General features: G+C 40.8%; 1 protein-coding gene across 1 annotated transcript in view; it reads right to left on the bottom strand.

Moving 5' to 3' along the window:
- The window catches only part of sorcs2 (sortilin-related VPS10 domain containing receptor 2), a gene marked incomplete at both ends in the record, with an annotated part of 372429 nt that overhangs the window by 60586 nt on the left and 285553 nt on the right, over nt 1-26290 (bottom strand). Inside the window, one exon of the mRNA XM_079257909.1 lies at nt 14490-14608. Within this exon, the coding sequence (XP_079114035.1) occupies nt 14490-14608 (119 nt within the window). The remainder of the gene's footprint in view (nt 1-14489; nt 14609-26290) is intronic.

Raw genomic sequence — 26290 nt, 5'->3', positions numbered from 1 at the left:
AAGCTAACAAAGACAAGCAGGCTAGCTGAGGAAAAGACCTACAAACTAAAGTGGCTGAAATAGAAACGGGTTAGAACAACATGAATGTTAAACTGGTAAACAAACTGAGGATATTTGTAGAGGAGTATGCAAAAGTATGGAACAACTGAAAGAGTTTATGGACAAACTAAGGGAAATTATGAAATTACGGATGTGTCTCAATCGCACACTACTTCAAGCACTGTGTTTTAAGTGCGAAGAGCATTTACACTGACATTTACGCAAAAAACTCAGTGCACTTAAAGTACCCGAATGCTGCCATAAAATTGTTCATAAATGTAGTGTGAAACGTTGGACACTTCGCACACTAAACTGACACCATTTTACTGACGCAGCAGAAGAGGATGGACTTTCGATCAATTTTCCAGTGGTGAATAATGGCGGTGATTAACACCGGTCCAGGCAAGGATTCATTTGTATAAATTTAAGTATTAAATTATTTCGTTATGATTCTGATGTATACCTGCCTGCATATCTATCCCTAACGACAGTTATGGATCTGATCATTTGTTTGAGGTGGTGGTTACCGACTTGGAAGAGTTAGCACACGTTAAAGTTAACTGTTTTTAGCCAGTGTAGTGGATGTAGATATGTTTTAATATGTGTTACAAATGATGAATGCTTTAGGTTCTGTATGTTCATTGATCTTTGTTGAACTTTCAGATTAAGTACTGTGGTGTCTATGACTTGAGCTACTAATACCAATATAATGCCAGTTTTTACAGAATCGGCTCTTTACCACTGATGACATAAAACTGCATTGCATATATCTATTAGAAAATATGAAATAATAACAAGATGACAATCATTGGTATGAATGTCTATACCAGAGATATTTTTATATTATGAAATTTTATGGGTCAGCTCTGAACTGCGAGGACTAAACAAGAAAAAATAGATATAAAATAAACATAGTAGTGCCTATAAGCAGTAATATAATGCTTTAACTGGCATCTTTTCTATATTTTGTAGAACTCAAAGGAAGCCATTTACATAAAATCCAAACAAAAGTCACAATCTGAGAGATATACAGAACGCAAAACGATATGAAGGTCCGCCATCTTAAAAGAGTAAACGTGCAGAATAACTACCGCTCTGAGACTCTGCACACAATTCACATATTTTTGGCAACCAAAACAATGAAAATTTTGACAAAACAATTCACAATCTAGTTGTGAATGAATGAATGAATGAATGAATGAATGAATGAATGAATGAATGAAAGAAAAATATTTTATTAATCCCCAAACAGAAATTCATTTTGTGGATGAGTTTGTGTAACTTTAAGATACATATGAGTCTTAAAAACTCATGTAACCAATCTGTAATTTTTTGTTGGAAGTAAAACATAGATGTGAGCTGTGGTCTATTGGCAGGTAGGCTCTGGCTTGAGCACGCTGCCTCCCATTACCACACCCAGCGCTCACCTTGGGCCAGACACCCTCTGCTGTCCAGACACTATCTTAAAATACATGCATTATAGATGGCGCTAAGTTTATGCCATTAAGAGACAGAAAACTATTGTTAAGGAAAACATAATGGCTAAAATGCATGCAGAGTTGGGGGAGGAATACTTGGCAGCAGTCTCAGAAAAGATAATGGCCAAATATTCCAAAGAGGAAGACAAAAGAGCCAAGGCATGAGCAAAAAGACTCAAAAAGGAAATCGATAAGATAAATTCTTTCTTGAAATGGCATACAAAGTACAAGATACAAGAATACTTTATTACATACAGAGGAAATAAAGACAATCCACTTAGATGCTACTAAACTGCAATTGCAAGTCAGCAGTGCTGAAAAGACAACAGCTGATTGTCAGAAGGACCTCCACACTTTGAATAAAAAGCTGGTTGAATTGGAACACGTAGAAATAATTTGCTACTCTTCAATCTTAAAGAGGGCTTGGAGAAAAACAATGCTCTCGCTTACTTAACAGAGATCCCAACATGGTTCTCTAACCTGACAGCCTGTCCCCTGGAGCTGATGAAATCTAAGCGCCTTGGGCGACTACCTGCTTGGCAAACAACCTTGCCCTCAAACGATGATTATGAAATTCCTTTGCCATTCTGAAGGGGCCTGTGTCCTAAATGCAACCAGAGAAATTCCTCCAAATGTGGGTGGTCTCCACTTGAAGTTTGGACCTGATTACAGTTAAGCCATGGCAGCACCACATAAACCCTCATATAAGCTGATGCACGAGGCCCGTGTTCAGGGTTACAAAGCGTTTCTGCTGTATCAAGCGACGATAAAGCTCACAAAGGGAAATCAAAGCCATACCTTCATGGATCTAAAAGAAGCTGCTAACTACATCTCCACACCACCACCAGTGGCAACCTGAGAGCCCAGCATAGAATAATTAATGCTCACCATCATCTCTGTGAAGGTAAGATTGTCTTCAAGCCACATAGCATGACACAGTGTCATGGTTTGGAGGTGTGGACCCAAAAATGCAGAGACAAGAGGCAGAGATGCAGAGTCAAGATGTTTATTCAAAAAAATCTAAACTGATGGCAAGCAGATACAGGAGGCTAACAAACTAAACACAATGGACCAGCAAACAGAACTGAAACCGAGGGCTATAAACACAGACAGAAAGCCAATCAAGACACAGGTGTAATGAATAAACTAACAAGACCAGGTAAATGTAACCAGATTAGTCTACATGGCAATAATATCTATGTTTTAATGAAGATGCAGATTTGTGTTTATCACATATCACTGATTTGAGTGGTTGATTCATCTGAGTCAGACTAGCTTCAAGCAGTTAGGCTTTCCAAAATATGCATCTTTAACATTGATCCCAGTTCAGTTCAGTTTATTTTCCATTTGCAGTATATTAAAACTACATTGGAAAGCAGTAGTATGAGCACATAAGACAAACATAAAACACACATAAAGACATCCTAAAATAGAGTAAAAATAAAAGAAATAAAACATAAGTAATAAATAAAATGCAGCACTGAAAAGATGTATTTAAAGTCCCAATCATTTGTGGAAAGAAACTTTCTGTGTGCCGAGATGTCATGCATTTAATAACGCCATATCGTCTACCTGAGGGCAGGACCTCAAACAACTCAGTAGCAGGATGACCAGAAGAATCATTAATGATCTGTGAGGCTCTATTTATAAGTCTGGATTTATAAATGTCCTCCAGAAGTGGTAGGTCCCAGCGTTCTTTCAGCAGTGTGAACAACTCTGTTTAACGTCTCCTTCTCTTTCACGATGAGCTTGCCAAAGCACACTGTGATATAGCTGGTAAGAAAGCTTTCAATGCCACACCAATTAAAGTTTTAAAGAATGGTTTTGTTTAGAGTGAATTCTCTTACTTTTTGTTAAAAGAAGAGATGTTGGGGAGCCTTTTTAGCAAAATTGCTAGTGTTGGACAGCCAGCTCAGATCTTTGAAGTGAGTGACCCCCAAGAACTTACATTTGTCCACCATTTGTACCTCAGAATCATAAATGACAATGGACACCTTGTTCTTCTTTCAACATCTAAAATCAATAAACAGTTCACAGGTTTTAGAAGTATTCAGAACAAGGTTGTTTTTTTCAGCTCCAGTGGACAACACTTCCTACTTCTGTTCTGTAATGTGATTCATCATCTGCACGGATCAGACGGATAACAGTGGTATCATCTGCATACTTGACTACCAGATTATTAGGATGAGTAGCAGCGCAGTCATATGTGTACAGAGTGAAAAGCAAAGGACTTAAGCCTCTGGGGACCAAGGGAATTTTAGAGAAATAAACCTGACTTTTTTTAGTTTAAATGCTAATAAACACCACCTTTCAATGCCCCATAATGTCTTATACCTTGTTTTTTTTTTTTAATTTTGAATTGAAATATCATAAACTGCTATGTAAATGAGGCTCCTTTGCTTGAAATAAAGAGTATTGTAATTTCGAAGCATGACTAAAGGTACTGAAGGGGACTGAAGCACCGCGAAATCACTGTCAGCTGCACACACTATCTGTTACTAAGTTATACATCTGTTACGACGCCATCGTGTCGTTTATGTTGAAATAAACTACTTGAGGAAACCTGGAGCTGGAGTCGGCCGGCCAAGGCCCATCGTAGCGAAGTTTGTTAACTACAAACAAAAGGAGCAGGTGAAGAGCTGGGTCGTTAACTTCGGGGCCTCCATTATGCTGTTACTGACCAGTTTCCAAGAGAGATCCTGGATCGACGGAGAGTCAAGTTCCCCATCAGGAGGAAATCCATCGCCGGAAATCCATCACCGGAAATCCATCACCGGAAATCCATCACCGGAAATCCATTGCGCTGTCATCGCCGTGGATAAAAAAATTTATCAATGGACTGTTGTACCGCATCCCAAATATCACTCCATGGCTCTACTGACTTGTTGGTATGTTCCTTAATAATCTTAAATCTCAACTAAGTCATGCCATATTTGTAAGACTCTGATTTCAAATTAATTATCAGTATTTTCTCTACCCGTCTCTGCGACACCGTTCTCGTCACGGATGTTTCTTTTAAATTATTTTCTTCCATTGGCATGGTCCCTCTTTTCACTTTTCTTTGTTTGAACCCTTTCATTTTTATCAGTAATGTCACCTACTTCTATATTGATACGTTTCATGGCGTAGCACAAAATTAAATATCGGACACAATGCTTTGTGTGAGTCACACACACACAGTTAAGTATGAGGAAAGCACACATAGAGACACTTAATGCGCAGATCCAGGTACCGCACACAGCTGACAGGCGCACAAGCAGAGGGTTGTGGAGAGGGTGTGAAGAATCCTCCATCATCTTCATCAGCTTGTGCAACATTCTTCTTTGGACAATCAGCTCCAGTGGCTCCAGAGTTACTCCAAGCACAGAGCCAGCTTTCTTGATCTGTTAGTTAATTCTCTTCAAGTCTGGTTCTGAATCTACTAACCCAGCAGATGGCTGCGAAGCTGACTGCACTCTCCACAACAGATTTATGTTGAGAGTGACTGTGGAGAGTGCAGTATTGTATAGTACTATAGGCTTATAGGTAGCAGCATCCCCAGATTTGAAAGCAGCAGCTCGTTCCTTTAGCTTCCTGCTCCTTCCTTTAAATTCCTGAGTTAATCCATGGTTTTTGACTGGACTTTGTTTTTAAATAACCTTCTGAGGGACACAACAGTCATTACAGAAGTTTAAATATCCAGTCACAGCATCACAGTATTCATCAAGGTCTTCTGTCCAAACAATTGACCAATCTGTGGCATCTAAACAACCTCTTAATTGAGTTTTGCAGTTTTTGGTCCAACACTGAACAGTATCTATTGTTGGCTTTGTTTGTCTACTCCTTTGAATGTATGTAGGAAAAAGTGGAGTAGTGATCAGATTTGCCAAAGGCAGGTCCGGGAATGGAGCAATATGCTGACTTTACATTACTATAGCAGTGATCTAAGATCCATGATCCTCTGGTAGGATGTTTTACTTGCTGATAGTAGATGGGGAGGACAGTTTTAAGATTACAGATAGAAATCTCCTGCTACATTCAACACAGCATTAGGATGAGAGTTCTCATATGTGTGCAAAAGGACATTTAAGTCCTTGAGAGCAGCTGAAGAATCTGCCCATGGGTGGATGTAGATGGCACATAAAAACAACACAGAGAACAACCGGGGGGGCTAAAAGGGACAACACTTTGAAACAAGAGATTCAAGATTAGCGGTGCAGTTCTGATTCATTATGACTTTGTCCATGTACCAATGTTCACTGAAAAGAAAACACACACCTTCTCCCTTTGTTTTCCTGGTGCACTCATTCACTCTATCAGAGTGATTGACAGTAAAGCCCGGTGGTTGGAAGGCTGAGTCCGGCACATAGCTGTGAAGCAATGTCTCCATCAGACAGAACACGGAGCAGTCTCTGGCCTCGCGTTGGGTTTGAATGCGGCTCATCGTCTGGCTTATTTGACAAGGACTGAACATTGGCTAAGTAAAGGGATGGCAGTGGAATCTCAGATAGACGGCAATGCAGCTTAACCAGCAGTCTTCCTCGCTTCCCTCTGTGCCGGCATTTCCAACATTGGTAGCCGCAGTGGCTGCACTGTTCACATCGACCGCTTCTGTCGCTGTGTTCTCGGCCACTTTGACTCGACACCTGGCCTCCACCACCTCGAGTGGGGCACACATCATAATCCTTCTGCCTCAGCTCAGGTTCAACTCTTAGCTTCGGCTAAGAGTTCACAGACATTGTCCCAAATATAGAAAAGTGAATCACAATCATATGTTAAGGTGGCACGTGCTAAATATGCAAAGACAAACAATATGAAAAACACACCACACATAAGAGGTCTTACGATGGTGCCTTGTCTCAAATGAAGCCTAAGATATAGAACTACGGAATACATAAAAAGTGCACTTGAAGTATGTGTTTTGTGGGTTTTCTAAACTAACAAATTAAATTAACTAATCAGTGGTTAGCATTTCAGTTATACACTGAATTTTGATGGTAATAAGTATTAATATGTATGTGCACATCTTGTACATCTGAGGGTTTGTTTTTGATACAGCTGTTCATTTGTTTTTTTCTTCTTTTTGACCTTTTGGATGTCAGTTTTTTTTTTAGTGTTTTTTTTTTTCAGGACTGTTATGAATTGGGTCTCCTGCACCCTCCCATTCCACTAAAGCTGGTAAGCTAAACCCAGATCTACCTCTGTAGTAGGAGATCATTGACTATGTAAAGAGAGGAAAAACACCCCTCATCTCAACTGTGGGATTTTGTTCTGGATTCTTTTTTTCCCCTTGAAATAATAGTGATTTCGACCAAGGACATATTGATTGGGGAAACATTTCTGTAATTGTATTTGTTTGTTTGTTTTGTGCAATACACTTCAAAGTTTAACTCTGTTTTCTTTGTGCTGTGCTTATTCACATCTCGGGCTCCTTAAAGAACCACCTACTGATACTGAAATTTATTTTCCTAGTCCATAAATGTAAATTAGAAGAGTTACAAAGAGCTAAACCTGAAAACACAAACAGCTGAGGAAACAATTTAACAGAGGAAGCTTTGTGGAAGAACCTATGGGTGACTACAGTAATTCAGACTACAGCTGAAAATGTCAAATTCCAAGTAATGGACTCAGATGACTGCATAGCCGGAGACACACCACCTGTCACCATACAACTTTGTTGTAAGGTAAGCAGACTAAAACCTTTAGAGCTACTTTCAAAATCTGATGGTCTAGTATGAGCTGCCAGGGGAGATCTGATGTTTTTTTGTTTTTTTTATGCCTGTTGTTTTAAGACATGCAAGTCAGTCGTCAGAGTTTAGGTGAAGATGTGATTAATCAGGGTTTATGATTGAAAGGAGCAGACAAGCACAGCAGTTTCTCTCTTTTTTATCCTGCATGGTAATGAAAAAAAATGAAGTTATGAAAAAAAACCAAAACCCCCTGAAGGAAGCAGTTTCAAGGGAATCACTTCTAAATAACGGCTGCTGAAGTGAGATGATGAAGTGCATATTCTCAGATATGACTCAGGGTATTTCTGTGCCACTTTAACATCTGATAAGCACCCTTAAAGACTTGGTTACATAAGTATGTCTAAATACACTGCTCTCAAAATATAGGTTAACAGAAGAATAAAAATCTGTCTTCTCTTGGGCCTATGAATTTGAGCTCAAACGTAAGATCCAAGTAGTTACATTTTTCATTCATATTGCTCATGTGTTTAATACAAAGGGATTTTAATGTTGACTCTTTTTCTTCAAAAACAAAAAGAAAAAGGATTTGGTATTTGAGGCCATGCCAGTGCCTTGGGCTATTTATGGTATTCTTACAGCTACTCTTGAGCAGTTCTTGGGCTACTCAAAGTCTTATGAATTGAAATGAAAACAATTCCCTATTTCATACATTTTTACTTGAACATTGTAAACTGGACTTAAATATACTAAGCGGCAGACATGTATAAAGTACTAGAAATCAAGACTCAGGAAAAACGTACAAGTACTCTATGAATGAAGTTACTTGAATACAAGTTGAAGTGTTCTTGAAGTGTCCCACTTAAGTAGAAGTACTAAAGTATTCAACATTTTTTGTACTTAAATATCACAAGTAGTTTATTTTCATTTTTTTTTAAAGTACAGAAAGTAAAAGTAGTTCATTGTGTTGTGTAGTTATTTAAGACAACATTAAACTTTGTAGATCATATTGTTTATGATTTCAAACTTTTAGCCTGACTTTAAAAAAATCCTTTTGCTGGAGCAGCAGTACATGAGCAGGAACGTCCATGAAAAAAACACAAATTAAGTGTGCTTTCCCCCCCATAGCTTTTCCCCCTTCTTAAAACGGTAAGTATACTTCAATTTTTTTTTTTGTTTGTTGTTTGTTTGATGTGAAGACGGTCTCTTCATCCATAACTTTTGGCAACTAAAGGCAAGTTGACCACTTATAAGCTAGTTCTTCTGTGAAAACTAAAGTAACTAGTATTGTTGATTCCCCTGCAGCGGATGTGTCCCTTTGGATCCTGGATCCCTCTCCTGAAGACTCACTCAATCACTCACACTTACACACACACACGCACACACACTTTTATATGGTTATGTTGCTTCCTTATAAAGCACAAGGGACATACTAGAAACAGCTATTATTGAAATAATAGCAAATGTGAATGCCCACTGATTGAACTATGCTGAATGATTGAAATGAAATTGCCCAACATCAGGATTGAACCCATGAACTCCTGTATTGAGGCATACTGACTTCACTCACTACACCTCTAGCACTCCTAGTTGCACCTTGGAAAAAAGCGTAATTTTTTCCAATTGCCTTTTTTCCCACATCCAGCAGTGTGTAATTAGCAGGATTGCAAAAACATGTGTGAGGTTGAACTAAATTCCAGTGAAGATTTGAAAGACTTTATTTTTCAATGTGAAAAACTTGTTTTAAGTTGTTTAAGATTTATCAAAGTGTTTAAATGTTGCAGGGAGCATTGTTGGAACAAATCCTTCATATTTAACTGTGCCATTTGCAAATAAACTCCTTTGCTTCTTGAAGTGTGCAGCTGAGACCAATAGTTCATGTTAAGCAGCCTGCAGAACTGCAAGCCATAACACAAGCAACAGGCGACAAACGACAACAAAGCTATATGTTAAATGCTGCATTTGAACCCGTGCCTTGTATGTCATGACTTCCGTTTTGTCCAATCACTGGAGAGGATTTTAACATTTGACAAAAATGTGAATAACTTGAAAAGTTTACATGTTAGATAGACCAAAAGTCATAGCACATATCTCCTGAATGAGTTGAACAGTTTGATATTTGAATGGTTGAAGTGAGGCAAAAGGTGTAGGAGGAGTAGCGTGCCAAACATTTTGCAGGAAAGACAATGGGGACGGGAACTTGATGAACTGGACACTGCAAACTGGTGCAGAGCTCCGAACCCCCTGAAACCAATCGCAGAGCTGAATTTTTGCAATGTCCAGTGCACAGTGGGTTTGAAAGACTTTCGTCCAATGACAAGGCCGAATTAATTTATTTACAAAATGCTAAATATCTCGAAAACGACAAAGATTTGAAACAACAAAAGTCATAGCATACATCTCCCAAAGGAGCTGCAGGGTTTGAGATGTAAACGACTGAAGTGACCTGAATGGCACAGGAGTAGCACGGCAAAGTTTGGCGGAATAATAATAAAAATGGCCAAACAGGATCGCACTAATGTGAATGCCCCCATGGGCATTCACATTAATTATGTTGCGGCTAACTTGCTGCATGTTGCTCCTTCACTCCCGCTTAGCAAAGCTAAACTTGCTTGTTTAGGTCAGCCAGTAAATCTGTCCAGGACTTTCACGATGTGAGATGTCAGGGCAACTGGTTTGTTGTCATTTGGTTCAGTTGGTTGTGTTTTTTTTAGGCACTGGAACAAGGCAGGATGTTCTCCACAGCAGCTCTTCTGTCTCAGACTGGTGTTGAAAAGATACTGGGGAATCGATTTTCCTTGTGGCTTTAGCCGTGTGACAGCGTGGCCTAAAAGCGTGGCAATCTTTGGTTAGATCCACCTTTAAAAGTAAGTAAGACTCAATCCCATATCAACTCAGATAGTTTGCATGTGTTAAGTCTGTTTGCTTCCCTCACTTGTAGCTGGGTTGATCGCTGGTGTGGGGTGAGAGTAACCCACCATCTGATTGTGTGAGGGCAGCATTGTCCCTGCCCTCCCAACTAGAGGTGTTTGGCTCTATTTTTCAGGCTCATTCCTGACCTTACTGAACCATCTTCTTTTAATTAATTTAGGTTTTTTTATTTATTTATTTATTTATTTTTTATTATTATTTTCATTCTTTGTTTTTGTTTGTTGTATTTTGGGTTAATGGTTTGTGGTGTGCTTTGTTTTTTGTATTTTAGATTAGTGTGTTGGATTTCAACTTTTTATTCTGTGTGCAGGTGCTGTGGGTCCGAAGCAGCATTCCCTTCCCTGGTGGTGGTTTTCTTTACAAGTGTTCATTTGTTGTGCAGTGGTTTAGTTTGTAAATTTTTCTCCTCCTTTTGGTTAAATGCTGCTACAGCCAGTAGTCACCATTTACATTTGAGCTGGTTTAGCTCAAATGTTAATTCTAATTAGATATCTTTGATTAAGTCTTGTTGTGTTATTTGGTTAAATAAAATTGTTTTGAATGGTCCCTGTAACGGATCTGTGTATCAAACCAATGTGCTGTAGGTAAGAGTTTTCCCAAGGGTGAGATTCCCCTGGGTGGCGTTGTCAGCAACATAAATCTTTGTACTGTGTGAAACCCCCATCACGCCACATTTGGGACTGACACCATCAGGATCTGCAGCCTTGTTCTGGTTCAGTTTCTCCAGTTGCTTCATGACCTGATTGCAGGATACAAACAAGCTGGAGGTCTCAGGATAACCTGATGTGGAGGGAGATGAAGCTGTGTTCTGGTCCATGACTGAGCTGCAGGGTGACAGATTGGAGGTGTGACAGGAAAGCTGTGGGCTTATGGAGGGTGTGTGATCTGTTGGGCTGGAGGTAGGGATGAAGTGAACCTATTGAAGAGCATGTTCAGCTAACTCGCTCTGTCCAGACCTCCATCAGTCTTCTCCCCCTTTAACTTGAAACAGGTGATGTTCATTCCACACTACACATTCCTCCCTGCTGGAGCTGACTTTCTGACTTTTCAAGTGGTCCTCCTTTCACTTCTTAGTTAGTGTTTTAAGTTCATCCATGTTCATCCATTAGGACTAAAAGTTGCTCACTTCTTGTGATATTACTTAAGCCGCTACTCGTAACTTAGGTCTCAAGAAAAAACAAAACAAAACAAAAGTAATTTCAACTGTGGCTAACTGTGTTGTGTTGCGGCTAATTGTTGAGAGTTGTAGATTATTGTGTTGTGTTGTGGCTGCCTGAAGTGTTGTGCTCTGTTGTGTTGTGGTTAATTGTTAAGCGTTGTTACTTTTGTACTGCCATGACACTTTTGTGCCACTATAGGTATGTTGGCTAAATACACTCAATGGCCACGTTCACAAGGGAGTTTGAATTCCGCTTTAATTCTGAATACAAGTTAATTTCACTTTAAAATGTTAAAAAAAAAGGCTGTTTTTTTTTTTCGCATTTTATATCTGAACTAACTTCTCTTTCATGTGAACCATAAATCCCCTTTTTGTGAATTACGATTGTTCTGCACAAGCTCCTTACCTTGTCCTGTCCCAACGACACACATATTCCTTGTTTTTCTTTGGGGTTTTTTTTTTTGTTTTATTTACTTTTAAAACTATAATTCAGGATTTATTAACTCATAACTAATGTGCTTATCAATGATGAATAAAACATCTATAACTGACTAATACTAGTGAGATTTGCTGTCAGCTTTGTAAACTATAAAGTCAGTCTTTGTTAATACTTAACCAATACTTAACCAGCGTGTAGTTTTTGTAAAGTGAAACCGTAAATTCTTATTTGGCGAGAACTGGCGTGCTAATGCTCATCCTTGGTGTTGCTTTTCTGTGTGTTTTGTTCTGGCGCCAAAAATACTTCAAAGGAATTTTTTGCAGTTAATATGTGTCCTGGCCTCATTGATCATGGTACAAGCTAGTTCGATACTCTATGAAAAGCAAGAACTTTCTTTTGTTCTTCAGACTGCAAAACAAGGAGTTTATTATTTTTTGTCTGGTCAGTTCATACTCCACAAGAAGCTTTTGTCTGCAACAAGGCTGAGATCATGGCAGGAGGATGTCTTTTCTTTTACTATCTTCAATTATGTCTGAGGGAGCAAAATGATGATTTTCTTATCAAGGCCTTTGAAGAATAAAAAAGTTCTTGTTTTTCATGGAGTATGTAGCAGGCTTATTTCTGACATATACTCAGTTATTTCCACTCATTTAGCAAAAGGAAGTTTATTTGAGCTTTAGCTGATTTTGATGGGAAGAATATAAAACTGAAAAAACAAAACATCAAAATTATTAGCATCTGGCTAATAAACAGTTCAATTCACCAGTTCCCTCTTTACTCATAAACGATAGTTTTGTCTTATTTTGGTGAGTTCTTGTCATCTTAGTTTCCTGTTTTACTTGTCTGTTGTTTTTAACTTTGAATTTCCTTTTTATTTGTTCATCTGGTCTGATTTGTTCATTCACCTCATGTGTGTCTTGTTACTCATTCAGTGTATTTAAACCTGTGTTTTCAGTTCCTCCATGCCAGTTCTGTTCTTGTTTCTCTCTAGTGTTGTTTTAGTCAATGCTATGAGTTTAGTCATTAGAACCTACACTGGTTTGCCTCCTGCCTCTTCTGCCTGGACTTGGTCTTCATGACTGCATCTTCCTCACCTGAATACAAGGTTGTCAATAAATCAGTTAAACACTCTGGTAGGTGCATCTAATTGTTGAGAGGAATGTTGGTCAGTCGCAGTAAAAGTAAAAGAGTTTATCAAATTTTAATTGGCCATAAGCCTGCCTGCAGCAGCTTCAAAATGGACATTCTACCCCACATAACCCTGTGCACATTGTCACATAATCTTAAATTGTGTGTTTTCGTTCAAGAATACCTTTTTAGACCCAAGGCATATTCATCTACTTCCTTCACTTCCAGAGCTACCTCGCCACAGCACCAGTTGTATCTTTGATATGACACCACAACAGGTTGGAACTTTGAAACCGATACCATCTTCTTCTGCAGGTTACATCACAGTGGCAGCCTCAAAACTGATGTCAAAACCACCAGCATCAGACAACAGCCAACCCATTTCCCAACTTTTGATTTTATTTACCTTTGGTCAATGTTTGGAATGTGCTCCTGACTTCAACACATGTTACACTTACACAAAAAGGTTAACTAAAGGTGTCATGATGTGGTTTGTGCTTTGCCTAAGTTTCAGGTTTCCTGTTTTATTTAGTAGTTTTTCCTGTTTGGTTCCCTTGTTTGTTGTTTAGCTTTATTGATTTCCTGTTCATTGAGTTCACCAAGTCTTGTTTCAGTTCATTCTGTACACCTATTTCTTGTTTGGTTCCCCAGTGTATTTATACCCCTCAGTTTTAGTTCTTCGTTGCTGGATCATTTTGTTGGTTGCTGTTAGTCCCCTGAATCCCTTGGTTAGAATAAATCCCCCTTTCACCTGCATCCCTGGTTGCTCATCTCTGCGTTTGGGTCCACACCTTCACCTTCCTCACCGCCACCTCATGACAAAAGGTAAGTTGATGATTGAATTATTAGTTCCTAATTAGATATTTATGCTGAGTTTTTGCTTTACTACAAGGGCCAAAAAAAGGTTAAAAAAATGGTAAGTTAACATTTTCATGATTTGCTATGATTCGGTATCATATTTTGACTAACTGACCATTCAGTAATCATTAGCTAACAACAGCAATTTGAAGCTTAGGTAATCATTCATGAATCATTAGTCACTGATTAGTTCCTCATTAGTTACTAAGTAACTAAGATGATTTTGCAGCCCTTGATTATAAAGTATTACCAAATATCTATTACTTGCAAATATTTACTGCTATATAGTATTCAATGAATAAACCAGAAGAGCACTCGGAAAGCGGAAACCTCCGCAATGTACAATGTGAAAAAATCCTTCAAAATATTCCTGGATCCAAACAGTGATTCAGATCACCACCAAAATTAAACCAGTTCTTTATCACATTTCCAGCGACTCCTGATAAATTAATGAAAATCTCTCCGTAGCTTTTTGAGATATCTTGAACACAAACAAACAAACAGATAAACGCCTGTAAAACCCGTAACTTCCATGGCGGAGGTAATGACAAAGTGATCTTTGTGTAAGTCAAAATGGATTCTTCATGTCCATTACCTGTGGCTTACAAATTATTTTTGTAAATCTAACTACATAGCTTAAGCCTTGGCTTCCTTCTGTTCCTTCTCAAATAATGTATAATGTTACACAAATGAGCATCCTTGTTTTGTATTGTATATGTGTTTGAGATTAAAAAAAAAACAAAAAACAAAAACACAGAGCTTCAAACCTGACCATTTTAGGTGATCTTTACCTTAACAAATATGTAGTCATCCTGCACCAGCAACGAGTTGTGGTCGATTTTACCAAGGAACTGAGCAGTTACCAGTTTGTCCGAGCAGTTCTGGATGAGACAGGTGACGTACAGGTAACCTGTAAAGACAAATGGGAGAAGAATAGTAACAGCTGACTGTTGTGCAAACGATCTGATAGGATAACTTTTTTAAGTCCTTAGAAAAACAACCCCAGGACTAATTAGTTTTTAGCAGACTATGAAATTAAGCGTCTAAAGAGCTCTTTTTAAAAGCTCGACATTAACTATTAACTCCAAAACTATTAAGTTCCTCCCTCTTCAACATAGCCCATGTCTGTGTGAGGTTTGCTCTTGCAGCCCGTCTTCAGCCCGTTTTTGGCCGGACAGGATGCAGAAGAAGTCGTGGCCAGTCGGATTGAAGAGGCTTTTCTACATACACTCCCAGAATCAATGGGGGAAAAGAGTTGCCTGGAACGAATGCATTTTAAAAGGAAACTATTTAAATAAAGTCAACAACTAGTCTGTGGGCTGTTGGTCTGCAGCACACTTTTTGAGCGAACACTGAAAAAAAAAGTCAATAACTACTCCCGTTCAACATTGGATTAACTACAACATTAAAAAAAAGATTAGTTTCAACCCTCTGTGGACAAACTTCACAGCTGCAGAATGTAAGTATTAAAAATATAATTAAAAAAAGTGCATGTTATTCGTGTGGAAGGGCTATTGCTAATAGCCAATGTTGATGCTAATGCTAATGGTAGCGGAATTTTAGTATTAATTACTCCCGTTCTCTCAGTGCTTCATGCTGTTGCTTCGTGTTTTCTTTTTTTATTGAAATGTTAAAACTTTACATCAGAAAAACCTACAGCTGAGTTAATATGCAGATCTGATGAAGTTAGCATCTGTCTGATGTTATCGGTCTGTCTGCTCACATTTCCTCCTCTTACAACTGTTTCAGGGGAGCCGGTTATTCATGAAAGTCATGTGAGGAAATTTGTAGCTAAATGAAAAAGTTTTTTTTTTATTTTTTACAGAAGACTAGGTGGTTGTTTTCTTTAGTTAAACCAGAAAAATCCAGTTGTTCAGTCATGACATTTCCTTAGTAGATGGTGATGACAAAAGCATTTAAATGTGAATGAATCCTGCACCAGTCGTTGGGTGTGTCATAGAGACTGAATAACACAGGTTTCTATTCTATTCTGTAAATAGAATAAACCCCAGGAGACACTTGGTATGTGTCGTACGCTTGGTGCCTGTACATTGGGGTTTATCCCGGCAGACGAAAGGTTGTCTTCCGCCTTAGGGTGGGGGGATGGGTCCTGACTGTTGTTTGTGCTTATGCACCAAACAGCAGTTCAGAGTACCCACCCTTTCTTGAGTCCTTGGAGGAAGAGTGAGAGGGGGCGCTATCTGGGAACTCCCTTCTTCTGCTGGGGGACTTCAATGCTCACGTGGGCAATGACAGTGAGACAAGTTTGACTATACAGTTGTGCATTTTCTAACTTTTAGAAATAAAAGAAAGATAAATGACTAAACTGCATGCAATTATAACTATTTGTACTGGACTGAGAACTAATATACAGAAAGTCACTTCTCCATCCCTTTGATTTGCAAAAACCCATCCCCATGTACATAATGTGATGTGTGATGATGGCACCTGTGTGTTTGGCTTGCTTGTAACTATCACAAGTGGTGTGAGTACACGCAATCTGATTAATGTGAATAGAAGATGAAATCTGTGCCTTTCAATCTCTATGACACACCCAATGACGTGCGCAGGGTTTGTTCACATTTAAATGCTTTACTCCTCATCCAGGACTTTGTGTCTGTATTGGTATTTACCATCTACAAAGGAAACTATAAGAATAACCAGCTGGACTTCACAGGCTGAGCTAAAGAAAATTACTTTCTGTAAACAACTTCTGTCTATTGTAAACAGCTTTCTTTGTCATTCACCAACAAATTTCTTCACATCACTTTCATGAAGTCAACCGGCTTACCTGAAGCAGCTGTAGACTAGGGACTGCTGCTCCTTAGGTTCACCATGGTGGAATAAACAAGCTATGCTGGATTACCTTTTATAAAATAAAATGACAAAAATACAAATTTAATATTCAGATCTACCTATAAAGCTGCTTCACTGCTAACTTCCCATGTTTACACCGCTGGCAAACTAAGATTACTGAGAAGTGAAGGATTCCAGGTTGCTATCTGAACTATAGTAAACACTGATCTCTGAATCCAGGATGCACTCCAGTAGCATTTGATATTGCAGGAATAAGCACTCCTGTTAAATTAGCAATAGACCGGTTGACTTAATATATTAAAAAGTCTTAGTTGCTTTGCCAAAAAAAAATTATTTGACGGTGTTAACAGGCAAGGGGGAAGTTGGTAATGGGAGCAGAGAGACCAATGTGAATATCATCAGACCTACATCCTCTTCAGTTGTAGGGTTTCTGATTAATAGATTTAACTGTTTTACAAAAAAAAAAAAAAAAAAAGCATTGAATTAAAAATAAATAACACAGCAGCAGCATGAATTGGGAGTAATTATCCGAAAATACCTCTAGCATTAGCTATTAGCATTAACATAGGCTATTAGCAATAGGCCTTCCACACAAATAGGGTTGCCACCCGTCTTGTAAAATATGGAATCTTCCTTTGATTGACAGACAAATGTTGTGTCCCAGATTGTCCCAGACCAATATGGAATGCACTTTGTTCCATAATTTCATAACTTTCCAACAGCCTACACGTGTCGGTCACACACATCAATGCCAAATCTAAAATAATTGACAAAATAAAACACAGAAAATACATCAGCCAGCAAAAATGTTTCTTTGGGCAGAATCAGGGCAGGTCTAAGCCATCATTTTGCCTAGTCATGGTTGCAGAGAGCCTCATCCGGGCTGCTTAAAAGACCTGCACCCTTTAAAAAGGTCTACTATACCTATTTATTACTCTTCCTTCTCAAAATCAAAAGTGAAGATGTTTATAAGGCAAATTGTACAATGTGTCATTGACTTGCGCACGGTGGACATGTGACAACATCAGGAGAGCAGGATAATTTATTTACATGCTGTATTGACCGATATGAATAACATATATGGCCATTAAATATGTATTTTTGATGGATGACAAGTTAATAATTACACACTGAAATAAATATAGCTACAGGCAAACATTTATTTATAAAATATATGCATTTCCCACATTAAAATGTTTATAGCTGTTTTTTATGTCAATTTTTTTTTTAAGGAATCTGTGTTCAGTGATCATTCAGTAAATTATCTTTTTAGAGTTGTTCAACTGTTAGGATGATATGACTTCCCATCAAGTCATGTGACAGGCAACAAAAAGATACTGTCCAATGTGTAAGTCTTAAACGAGTAGCCACATTTCACACCATGACGCAGAGTCTAGATGCCACAGCGCAGTGTCCCACAATGGCCTGACACGGTAAACATTTTATAACAATTTCTGTTTTTACAAAACTTGATAAATATGCTAAAGTATAGGAACTATTTTATGTTGGCCTATGTTGTTTTTATGCTAAACAACTGTCAAGTAACACGTTTCTCTCATTCACCTGTCAAAAATCAGCTGATCTGAACCAGCTGATTAAGGTGCTATGGTAAGGCCCCTAATGTAATGATAAGACAGTAATTTAACTTGCCCAACTATTAGTGACCACAGTATCATGTTGTAAATTATATGAATGTGCCATCCCACTCCTCCCCTCTTACTGCTGGTGAAGTGACAGGTGTTGTTTTTTGTAAAGTTTAAAGTGGAACTATTATGTGCATTTCAGCCTAATTTATTTTTATTTCTGAGCCGAGAAGGGCTGGGATTGATCAAGTTTTTGTCACAAATCGCTTTATTTACTTCAGACCGACCCTCTCCGTAAGCTGTCAGATCAGCCTGTGGGCAAAACGAGTGGACTGACTCTTCCGCATTAAGTCCCGCCTCCCGCCACTGCACTACATCGGTAGCGCGCACCGCACCTGCTTTCACCGTCATTGTAACATCCCATAAACAGAAGAATTAGGCAAATATAAACTCAATTAAAAAAAAAAAAAAAACAGCTACAATGTCAACACATAGCATACAGCCCTACATGTTGGAACCTGAATCAGAGCCTGAAAACGAAGTGGAAAACAGCAACCCACAGCAACGAATGCAGCAGGATGTCTCTCTTTGGTAAACTCACCAGCCATCGTTGGAAATAACTTTATCCCACGTTTTCCACCTGCCTGATGTATTTGTACATGCCCTTGTTAACCAGTAGAAGGTAACCAATCACCGAACCTTATCCCCCGGGACGTCACAAGGATTTCCAAGTAGAAAAAACTCTCTAAAACGACATGTTTTTTGTCGCCATGGAAACCGAAAGGCGAGAGTGCTGGAACTCAAACTCAAACTCAAACATGCGTTTAGGTGATAAAAAAACAGTGTCGTTCACATGTCTGATGAGGATTCAACACTGTAACACTGTAGAAAGCTCAGAAAACTCCAAATACCATCATAGGACCCCTTTAATGTTGCACACTCTACACACACTCTAAGCACTTAGTTATCATTTGAGGAGGACATTTAATGCAAAAATCACTTTTCTAACATGTCATGTTTCATTTATCATATTTAGTCATGACTAAAGAGGTATAATTGATATTTTTATTGAGGATATCATTATATTTTTATGCCAGTAAAATCAACCAATTAGTAAATTATTTGTATGCATTACTATAAAATATATTATCTACTGTTGATGGAGACATGCAGATTTCTGCACCTGTAGCTGACAGCTAAAGTGAAGTGTCACAGCAAAACAAAAGCAACAACACGACACATTAAGACACGACGTAATTAGCCACAACACGACACATTAAGCCGTGACACAAGGCAATTAGCCGCGACACGAGGCAATTAGCCACAACACAACACGATTAGCCACAACACAACACGATTAGCCACAACACAACACGATTAGCCACAACACAACACATTAAGCCACGACGCATTAAGCCACAACACGACGCATTAAGCCACAACACGACACATTAAGCCACAACACAACGTAATTAGCCGCGACACAACGCAATTAGCCATGACGCAATTGGCCACAACACGAGACATTAAGCCACGACGCAATTAGCCACAACACGATGCATTAAGCCACAACACAACGCAATTAGCCACAACACGACGCATTAAGCCACAACACAACGCAATTAGCCACAACACGACGCATTTAGCCGCGACGCAACGCATTTAGCCGCGACACAACGCAATTAGCCATGACGCAATTGGCCACAACACGAGACATTAAGCCACGACGCAATTAGCCACAACACGATGCATTTAGCCGCGACGCAACGCATTTAGCCGCGACACAACGCAATTAGCCGCGACATGACGCAATTAGCCACGACGAAATTAGTCACAACACAACACGATTAGCCACAACACAACACATTAAGCCACAATGGAAGTGATATTTCGTTTCATTATTTCTCTTCTCGGGACCACTGCGATGGAATTTACATCATCTGAAGTGAGCAGCGACGTACGTAACATCACGAGAAGTCAGCTGTTTTCAGTCCCTACAGATTATAAGTGGAAGATTGTAATACAATGGGGGATACGTTCTGTATGCTAATATTATTAATTTACTGCTATATGAAATTGTACACTAAAACCTAACAATACATTTCACAGCAAAGCCAGCAAAACTACCATTTCCTCACTTAATGTCTTAATGTCAGTAGCTACTTGTTACCAGTGATGTCTGAGCACTTTATAAAGTAATAAAGATTGGAGTTTTGAAGTAAATGCGCCTTATGTGTGTGCTGAATACCAAAATCTGTCAAAATGTTGCTGTGCGATTTTAGTAAACACTGCTTGATTGACTGAGACCATTTCTCACTGTAATAGCAGAAAATGAAAAAATGGCTGAGAGAGGTGTATGTAAAGATGTTTTTTTTTTATGCATCATTGTCTCTGTTGATCTGCAACTCCATGCGTGCCCATATCGCCACTACTGTGAAAAATTAAGTAAAGCAAATTAATTCTGAGCTTGCCATCATCCCTGGAGGATTAACGAAACAACTACAACAGCTGGACATTGGTGTAAACAGCGAGTGAAGTTGCAAGCATAATGGGGGCAATGGATAAGAGACGAGGCAAGCACGCCTTCACAAAGACTGGGAGGCAGCGTAGGCGAGGTATGCCTATGTGAGTGGATTGTGGATGCCTGGACTAACGTATTCGTCTGACCATTCAGAAAAGATAGATAGATAGATACTTTATTAATCCCCCGTAGGGGAAATTCAAGTGTCCAGCAGCTGTACATTCACACAAATTCACATTCAGTACAGGTTAAAAAGTTAAAAGTTACTAGCAATAGTAATAAAAGGTATCAGACTAAGCTGTTACACAGTCTTATAGCAGCAGGAACGAACGACTTCCTGAACCGTTTCGTTCTACACTGTAGGGAGAGAAGCCTGTCACTGTGGTTGCTCTTCTGAGCAGACAGACATTGGTGTAGTGGGTGCCTGGTGTTACTCAGGATGCCCTGCATGAGAGACCTCATCCTTCTCTCCAGGATCTCTCCCACAGTGTCCACCCTCCTCCCCATCACAGAAACACATCTCCTGATCAGTTTATCCAGCCTGTTCCTGTCCCTCAGGGTCATATTGCCCCCGCAACAGATGACCCCGAAAAACACTGCACTGGCTACAACAGACTGATAGAAAATATATAGCATGTCTCTGCTCACATCAAAAGCCCTGAGCCTTCTCAGGAAATGGAGACTGCTCTGTCCCTTCTTGTACAAAGCGTTTGCCTGCACAGACCAGTCCAGCTTGTTGTCGAGGTTGACTCCAAGGTACTTGTATGCCTTAACCACCTCGATTGTCTCTCCATCAATGGTGATTGGTTGATGTGAGGGCTTCCTGCTAAAGTCAATGATCATCTCCTTGGTCTTTGATGTGTTCAGGATGAGACCATTGCTCCTGCCCACTCTGTAAATGAAGAGATGACTCCTTTGTACTCCCGTTCATCCCCTCCTTTCACACATGCCATGACAGCTGTATCATCAGAGTATTTCTGAATGTGGCATGCCGTGGAGCTGTAGGTGTGGTCTGCCGTGTAGAGTGTAAAAAGGAATGGAGACAGTACTGTCCCCTGCGGCGCCCCAGTGTTGCTCACCAGGGTTTGCGACACACTGGTCCCCAGCCTGACATACTGCAGCCTGTCTGTCAGATAGCTGTGAATCCACCTGACAAAAGTGGGATCCACACCCATCCTCTCTAGCTTTTCCTTTAACCTCTGAGGCTGAATGGTATCAAAAGCACTGGTAAAATCGAAAAACATCAGCCTCACATAGCCCCCAGTCCCATCCAGGAATGACAGAGACCGGTGAAGCATGTACAGGACTGCGTCATCCACCCCCATTTTCTCCTGGTAAGCAAACTGCAGAGGGTCCAGTGCCTGCTCCACCTGAGGTCTGAGCATTCGGAGCAGTAGCCTCTCCATAGTCTTCATAACAACAGATGTCAGGGTCACTGGTCTGTAGTCCTTCATCCCTGCCGGCCTTGCTACCTTGGGAACTGGTACAAGGCATGAGGTCTTCCACAGGGCAGGGACACATCCGGTTTGAAGACTATGGTTCAAGATGGTTTGTAGAGGCACTGCCAGCTCAGAAGCAAAGTCCCTCAGGATTCTTGGCGCTACTCCATCAGGTCCAGCAGACTTCCCGATGCAAACCCTCCGTAGCTCACAACGCACCTCATCCACTGAAAAGGCAGCAGCAGAGGTGGAGTAGCCGCTGGGTGGAGCAGAGCAGGAGGCAGCAGAGATGGAGTAGCCGCTGGGTGGAGCACAGCAGAGGTGGAGTAGCCGCTGGGTGGAGCACAGCAGAGGTGGAGTAGCCGCTGGGTGGAGCACAGCAGGAGGCAGCAGAGCAGAGGTGGAGTAGCCGCTGGGTGGAGCACAGCAGAGGTGGAGTAGCCGCTGGGTGGAGCACAGCAGGAGGCAGCAGAGCAGAGGTGGAGTAGCCGCTGGGTGGAGCACAGCAGAGGTGGAGTAGCCGCTGGGTGGAGCACAGCAGGAGGCAGCAGAGCAGAGGTGGAGTAGCCGCTGGGTGGAGCACAGCAGAGGTGGAGTAGCCGCTGGGTGGAGCACAGCAGGAGGCAGCAGCAGAGGTGGAGTAGCCGCTGGGTGGAGCACAGCAGAGGTGGAGTAGCCGCTGGGTGGAGCACAGCAGGAGGCAGCAGCAGAGGTGGAGTAGCCGCTGGGTGGAGCACAGCAGAGGTGGAGTAGCTGCTGGGTGGAGCACAGCAGGAGGCAGCAGAGGTGGAGTAGCCGCTGGGTGGACATGTTGAAAGGGCAGATTCAAACCTGTTGTAGAAGCGATTGAAATCCTTCGCCATGTTGGTGTTACCAGGTTCCATCTTTCCCTTCTCCTTAAAGCCTGTAATGGCCTTCATGCCCCTCCACACTTCTCATGTGCTGTTGTTCTGTAATTTCCTCTCCAGTCTTTCTTTATAGGCTTTCCTCGCCCTCCTTGTGGTTCTCTTCACTTCTCTTTGCACCATCCTAAGTCTGTCTCGGTCACCACTTCTAAACACCTCCTTTTTCTTGTTTAATACCTGTTTTAAATCCTTTGTAATCCAAGGTTTATTATTTGGAAAGCAGCGGACAGTCTTTACAGGCACCACTGTATCGGTACAGAACTTAATGTAGTCTGTAACACAGTCCACAGCTCCATTGACATCCCCTCCAGCCAAAAGTATATTCCAGTCAGTAAATGCAAAACAGTCTCTGAGAACTTCAGTAGACTCTGGGGTCCATTTCCTGACAGTTCTACTTGTAATGGGCAGCCTCTTCACACATGGTGTATATGATGGTGTTAGGTGGATCAGAATGTGGTCAGACTTGCCACTACACTGTAGGCATCCTTTTGGTTTGCATAACACAGATCTAAAATATTGTTATGCCTTGTAGGGCAGTCTACATATTGAGTAAATCCTCCTAAATGAGAGGATACATCCATGTGATTGAAGTCCCCTGATATTAAAATCAGTGCGTCTGAGTGTAGTGACTCAATTCCCGCGACAGCTTCCTGGATGACGTCACACGCGATTGTTGCCTCTGCTCGTGGTGGGATGTAAACGATGATGACGGCGACCTGCGAGAACTCCCGAGGCAGATAGTATGGTCTTAAAGTGACCAACAGGAGCTCCACATCGTGGCAACAAGTCTTAGGCTGTGTCTCAATTTGTTAGTGCATAGTGCATAGTGTGCACTACGCACTTTTCTCTGTAGTGCGCACTATGGTGGGTAAGTACTGTCCCAAATGGAACACTGGACGTAGTGCACTAGTGACAAACTCACATTTCACCACAATTCTTCTGCCACCAAAAGTAAAACAAAGCGCTAAATTACGAGAATGAATTTGCTTCTCTCATGAAACTACATCGCATTAAAGGTGACGAAGGATCCTCCTCCGATTGGCTAAACTGGTACGTATATTTATTTACTTGTAACGTGTATGACCCGCCTGCATACGTGCCCAGAGTGCGTACCTATTGCCAGTCTCGCATCATTATTGGCTTATCGTTTCAGAGACAGTTCGTCCCACTAAATTCTTTTTAGGAAGTTGTAATAAATAAATAAACAAATCCAACAAACATAACTTTATGTATCATATGATATATTATGGCCTACACTATAGTGATCTATCTCAGTTGTTAACTGTACAAAGCAACATCAGACTGTCATGTGTCTCTGCATGTCTCCCACATGCTTATTAGTATAATAAAGTTTAAATCAAAACACTAATAAAACAGCTTTTAAACATGCAAAGATATTTTCAGTGGAAAAAATGTCCTTTACATTAAGCACATCTGTTTTAACTGGTGTTTACTCTGATACCGTGCACATTTGGCAACAGGAAACGGATTATAAATGATAATGTAGGGAATGTAATGCTGTAAAGAAGATGCTCAGACACAGGGACGCAGCAAAGTTGTTATAGAAACATTTTATTGAATCCTTTATTGAATCTCCCCCTGCTTGTTGCAGTCCATCTTCCTCATGATGCTCCTCAGGCAGCCTGTCTGAATCCACCTGCAAGCTCGCTTCACCTGCTGCCTGTCAGAAGCCAGGTGTGTGTGGAGAGGTCTTTCAGGATCCTAGAGACCAGGTGGAGGTCCTTCTTTCAGGATCCTAGAGACCAGGTGGAGGTCCGTCTTTCAGGACCCTAGAGACCAGGTGGAGGTCTGTCTTTCAGGATCCTAGAGACCAGGTGGAGGTCCGTCTTTCAGGATCCTAGAGACCAGGTGGAGGTCCGTCTTTCAGGATCCTAGAGACCAGGTGGAGGTCCGTCTTTCAGGACCCTAGAGACCAGGTGGAGGTCCGTCTTTCAGGATCGTAGAGACCAGGTGGAGGTCCGTCTTTCAGGACCCTAGAGACCAGGTGGAGGTCCGTCTTTCAGGATCCTAGAGACCAGGTGGAGGTCCGTCTTTCAGGATCCTAGAGACCAGGTGGAGGTCCGTCTTTCAGGACCCTAGAGACCAGGTGGAGGTCTGTCTTTCAGGATCCTAGAGACCAGGTGGAGGTCCGTCTTTCAGGATCCTAGAGACCAGGTGGAGGTCCGTCTTTCAGGACCCTAGAGACCAGGTGGAGGTCCGTCTTTCAGGATCCTAGAGACCAGGTGGAGGTCTGTCTTTCAGGACCCTAGAGACCAGGTGGAGGTCCGTCTTTCAGGATCCTAGAGACCAGGTGGAGGTCTGTCTTTCAGGACCCTAGAGACCAGGTGGAGGTCCGTCTTTCAGGATCCTAGAGACCAGGTGGAGGTCCGTCTTTCAGGATCCTAAAGACCAGGTGGAGGTCCGTCTTTCAGGATCCTAAAGACCAGGTGGAGGTCCGTCTTCCTAAAGGCTCTGGAAGGAGGTGAAGTACGTCCACCATCCCCCACAACATCTGCATGAGCAGCGGTGACCTTCTGGAGTCAGATGATGATGATGATGATGAAGATGTCAAGAGGGCAGCTGGGGAACAACCAGCAGGAGAACCAGCAGCAGCATCTCCAGGAACCGTCTGTGAGGCTGATGATGGCAATGATGTGTTACTCCCCAGATCATGACTGCATTTATATCTAAACAATAAATAATTTGGTGAATGGGAAACAAATTGTGTGTCTCTATATGATGAAGATCTACAATGAACTTCTCTTTACATTTTTCTAATATAATTAAATATTTTGTAATGATTCATTTATTACCATACACAAAACACACCAACTACAACATAAACTAAACACACACACACACACACACACACACACACACACACACACACACACACACACACACACACACACATACATATACTCGATCGATTATCAATCAGAGACAGACGAGGTGGAGCCATGCAGAAGAAAGTTACACACCTCACACTTTGCACTCTAATAATCATACCAACTAAATTCACTACTATGTTTATTTTATATCTATATTTTCTCGTTCAGTCTTTGCAGTTCAGATCTGACGATACGATGCAGATTTATGGCATCAGTGGTAACCATAGTAACGGACCGCTCTCTAAAAACTGGCGCTATATCGGTATTAATAGTTTACGTTATAAACACCACAATGCTTCATCTGGACGTTCAACAAGGATGAATGAACATACAGAACCTATAACATTCATCATTTATAACACATATAACCTGTATACGTCCAATACAGCGGATAAAAACTGCTAACAGTGTGCTAACCTACGGTGCTAACTACCGA

Source organism: Telmatherina bonti, assembly GCF_933228915.1.
Source record: "Telmatherina bonti genome assembly, chromosome: 18".
Lineage (NCBI taxonomy): Eukaryota > Metazoa > Chordata > Actinopteri > Atheriniformes > Telmatherinidae > Telmatherina > Telmatherina bonti.
Note: the sequence above shows the minus strand (reverse complement) of the source record. Positions and strands in the feature narration are given on the sequence as shown.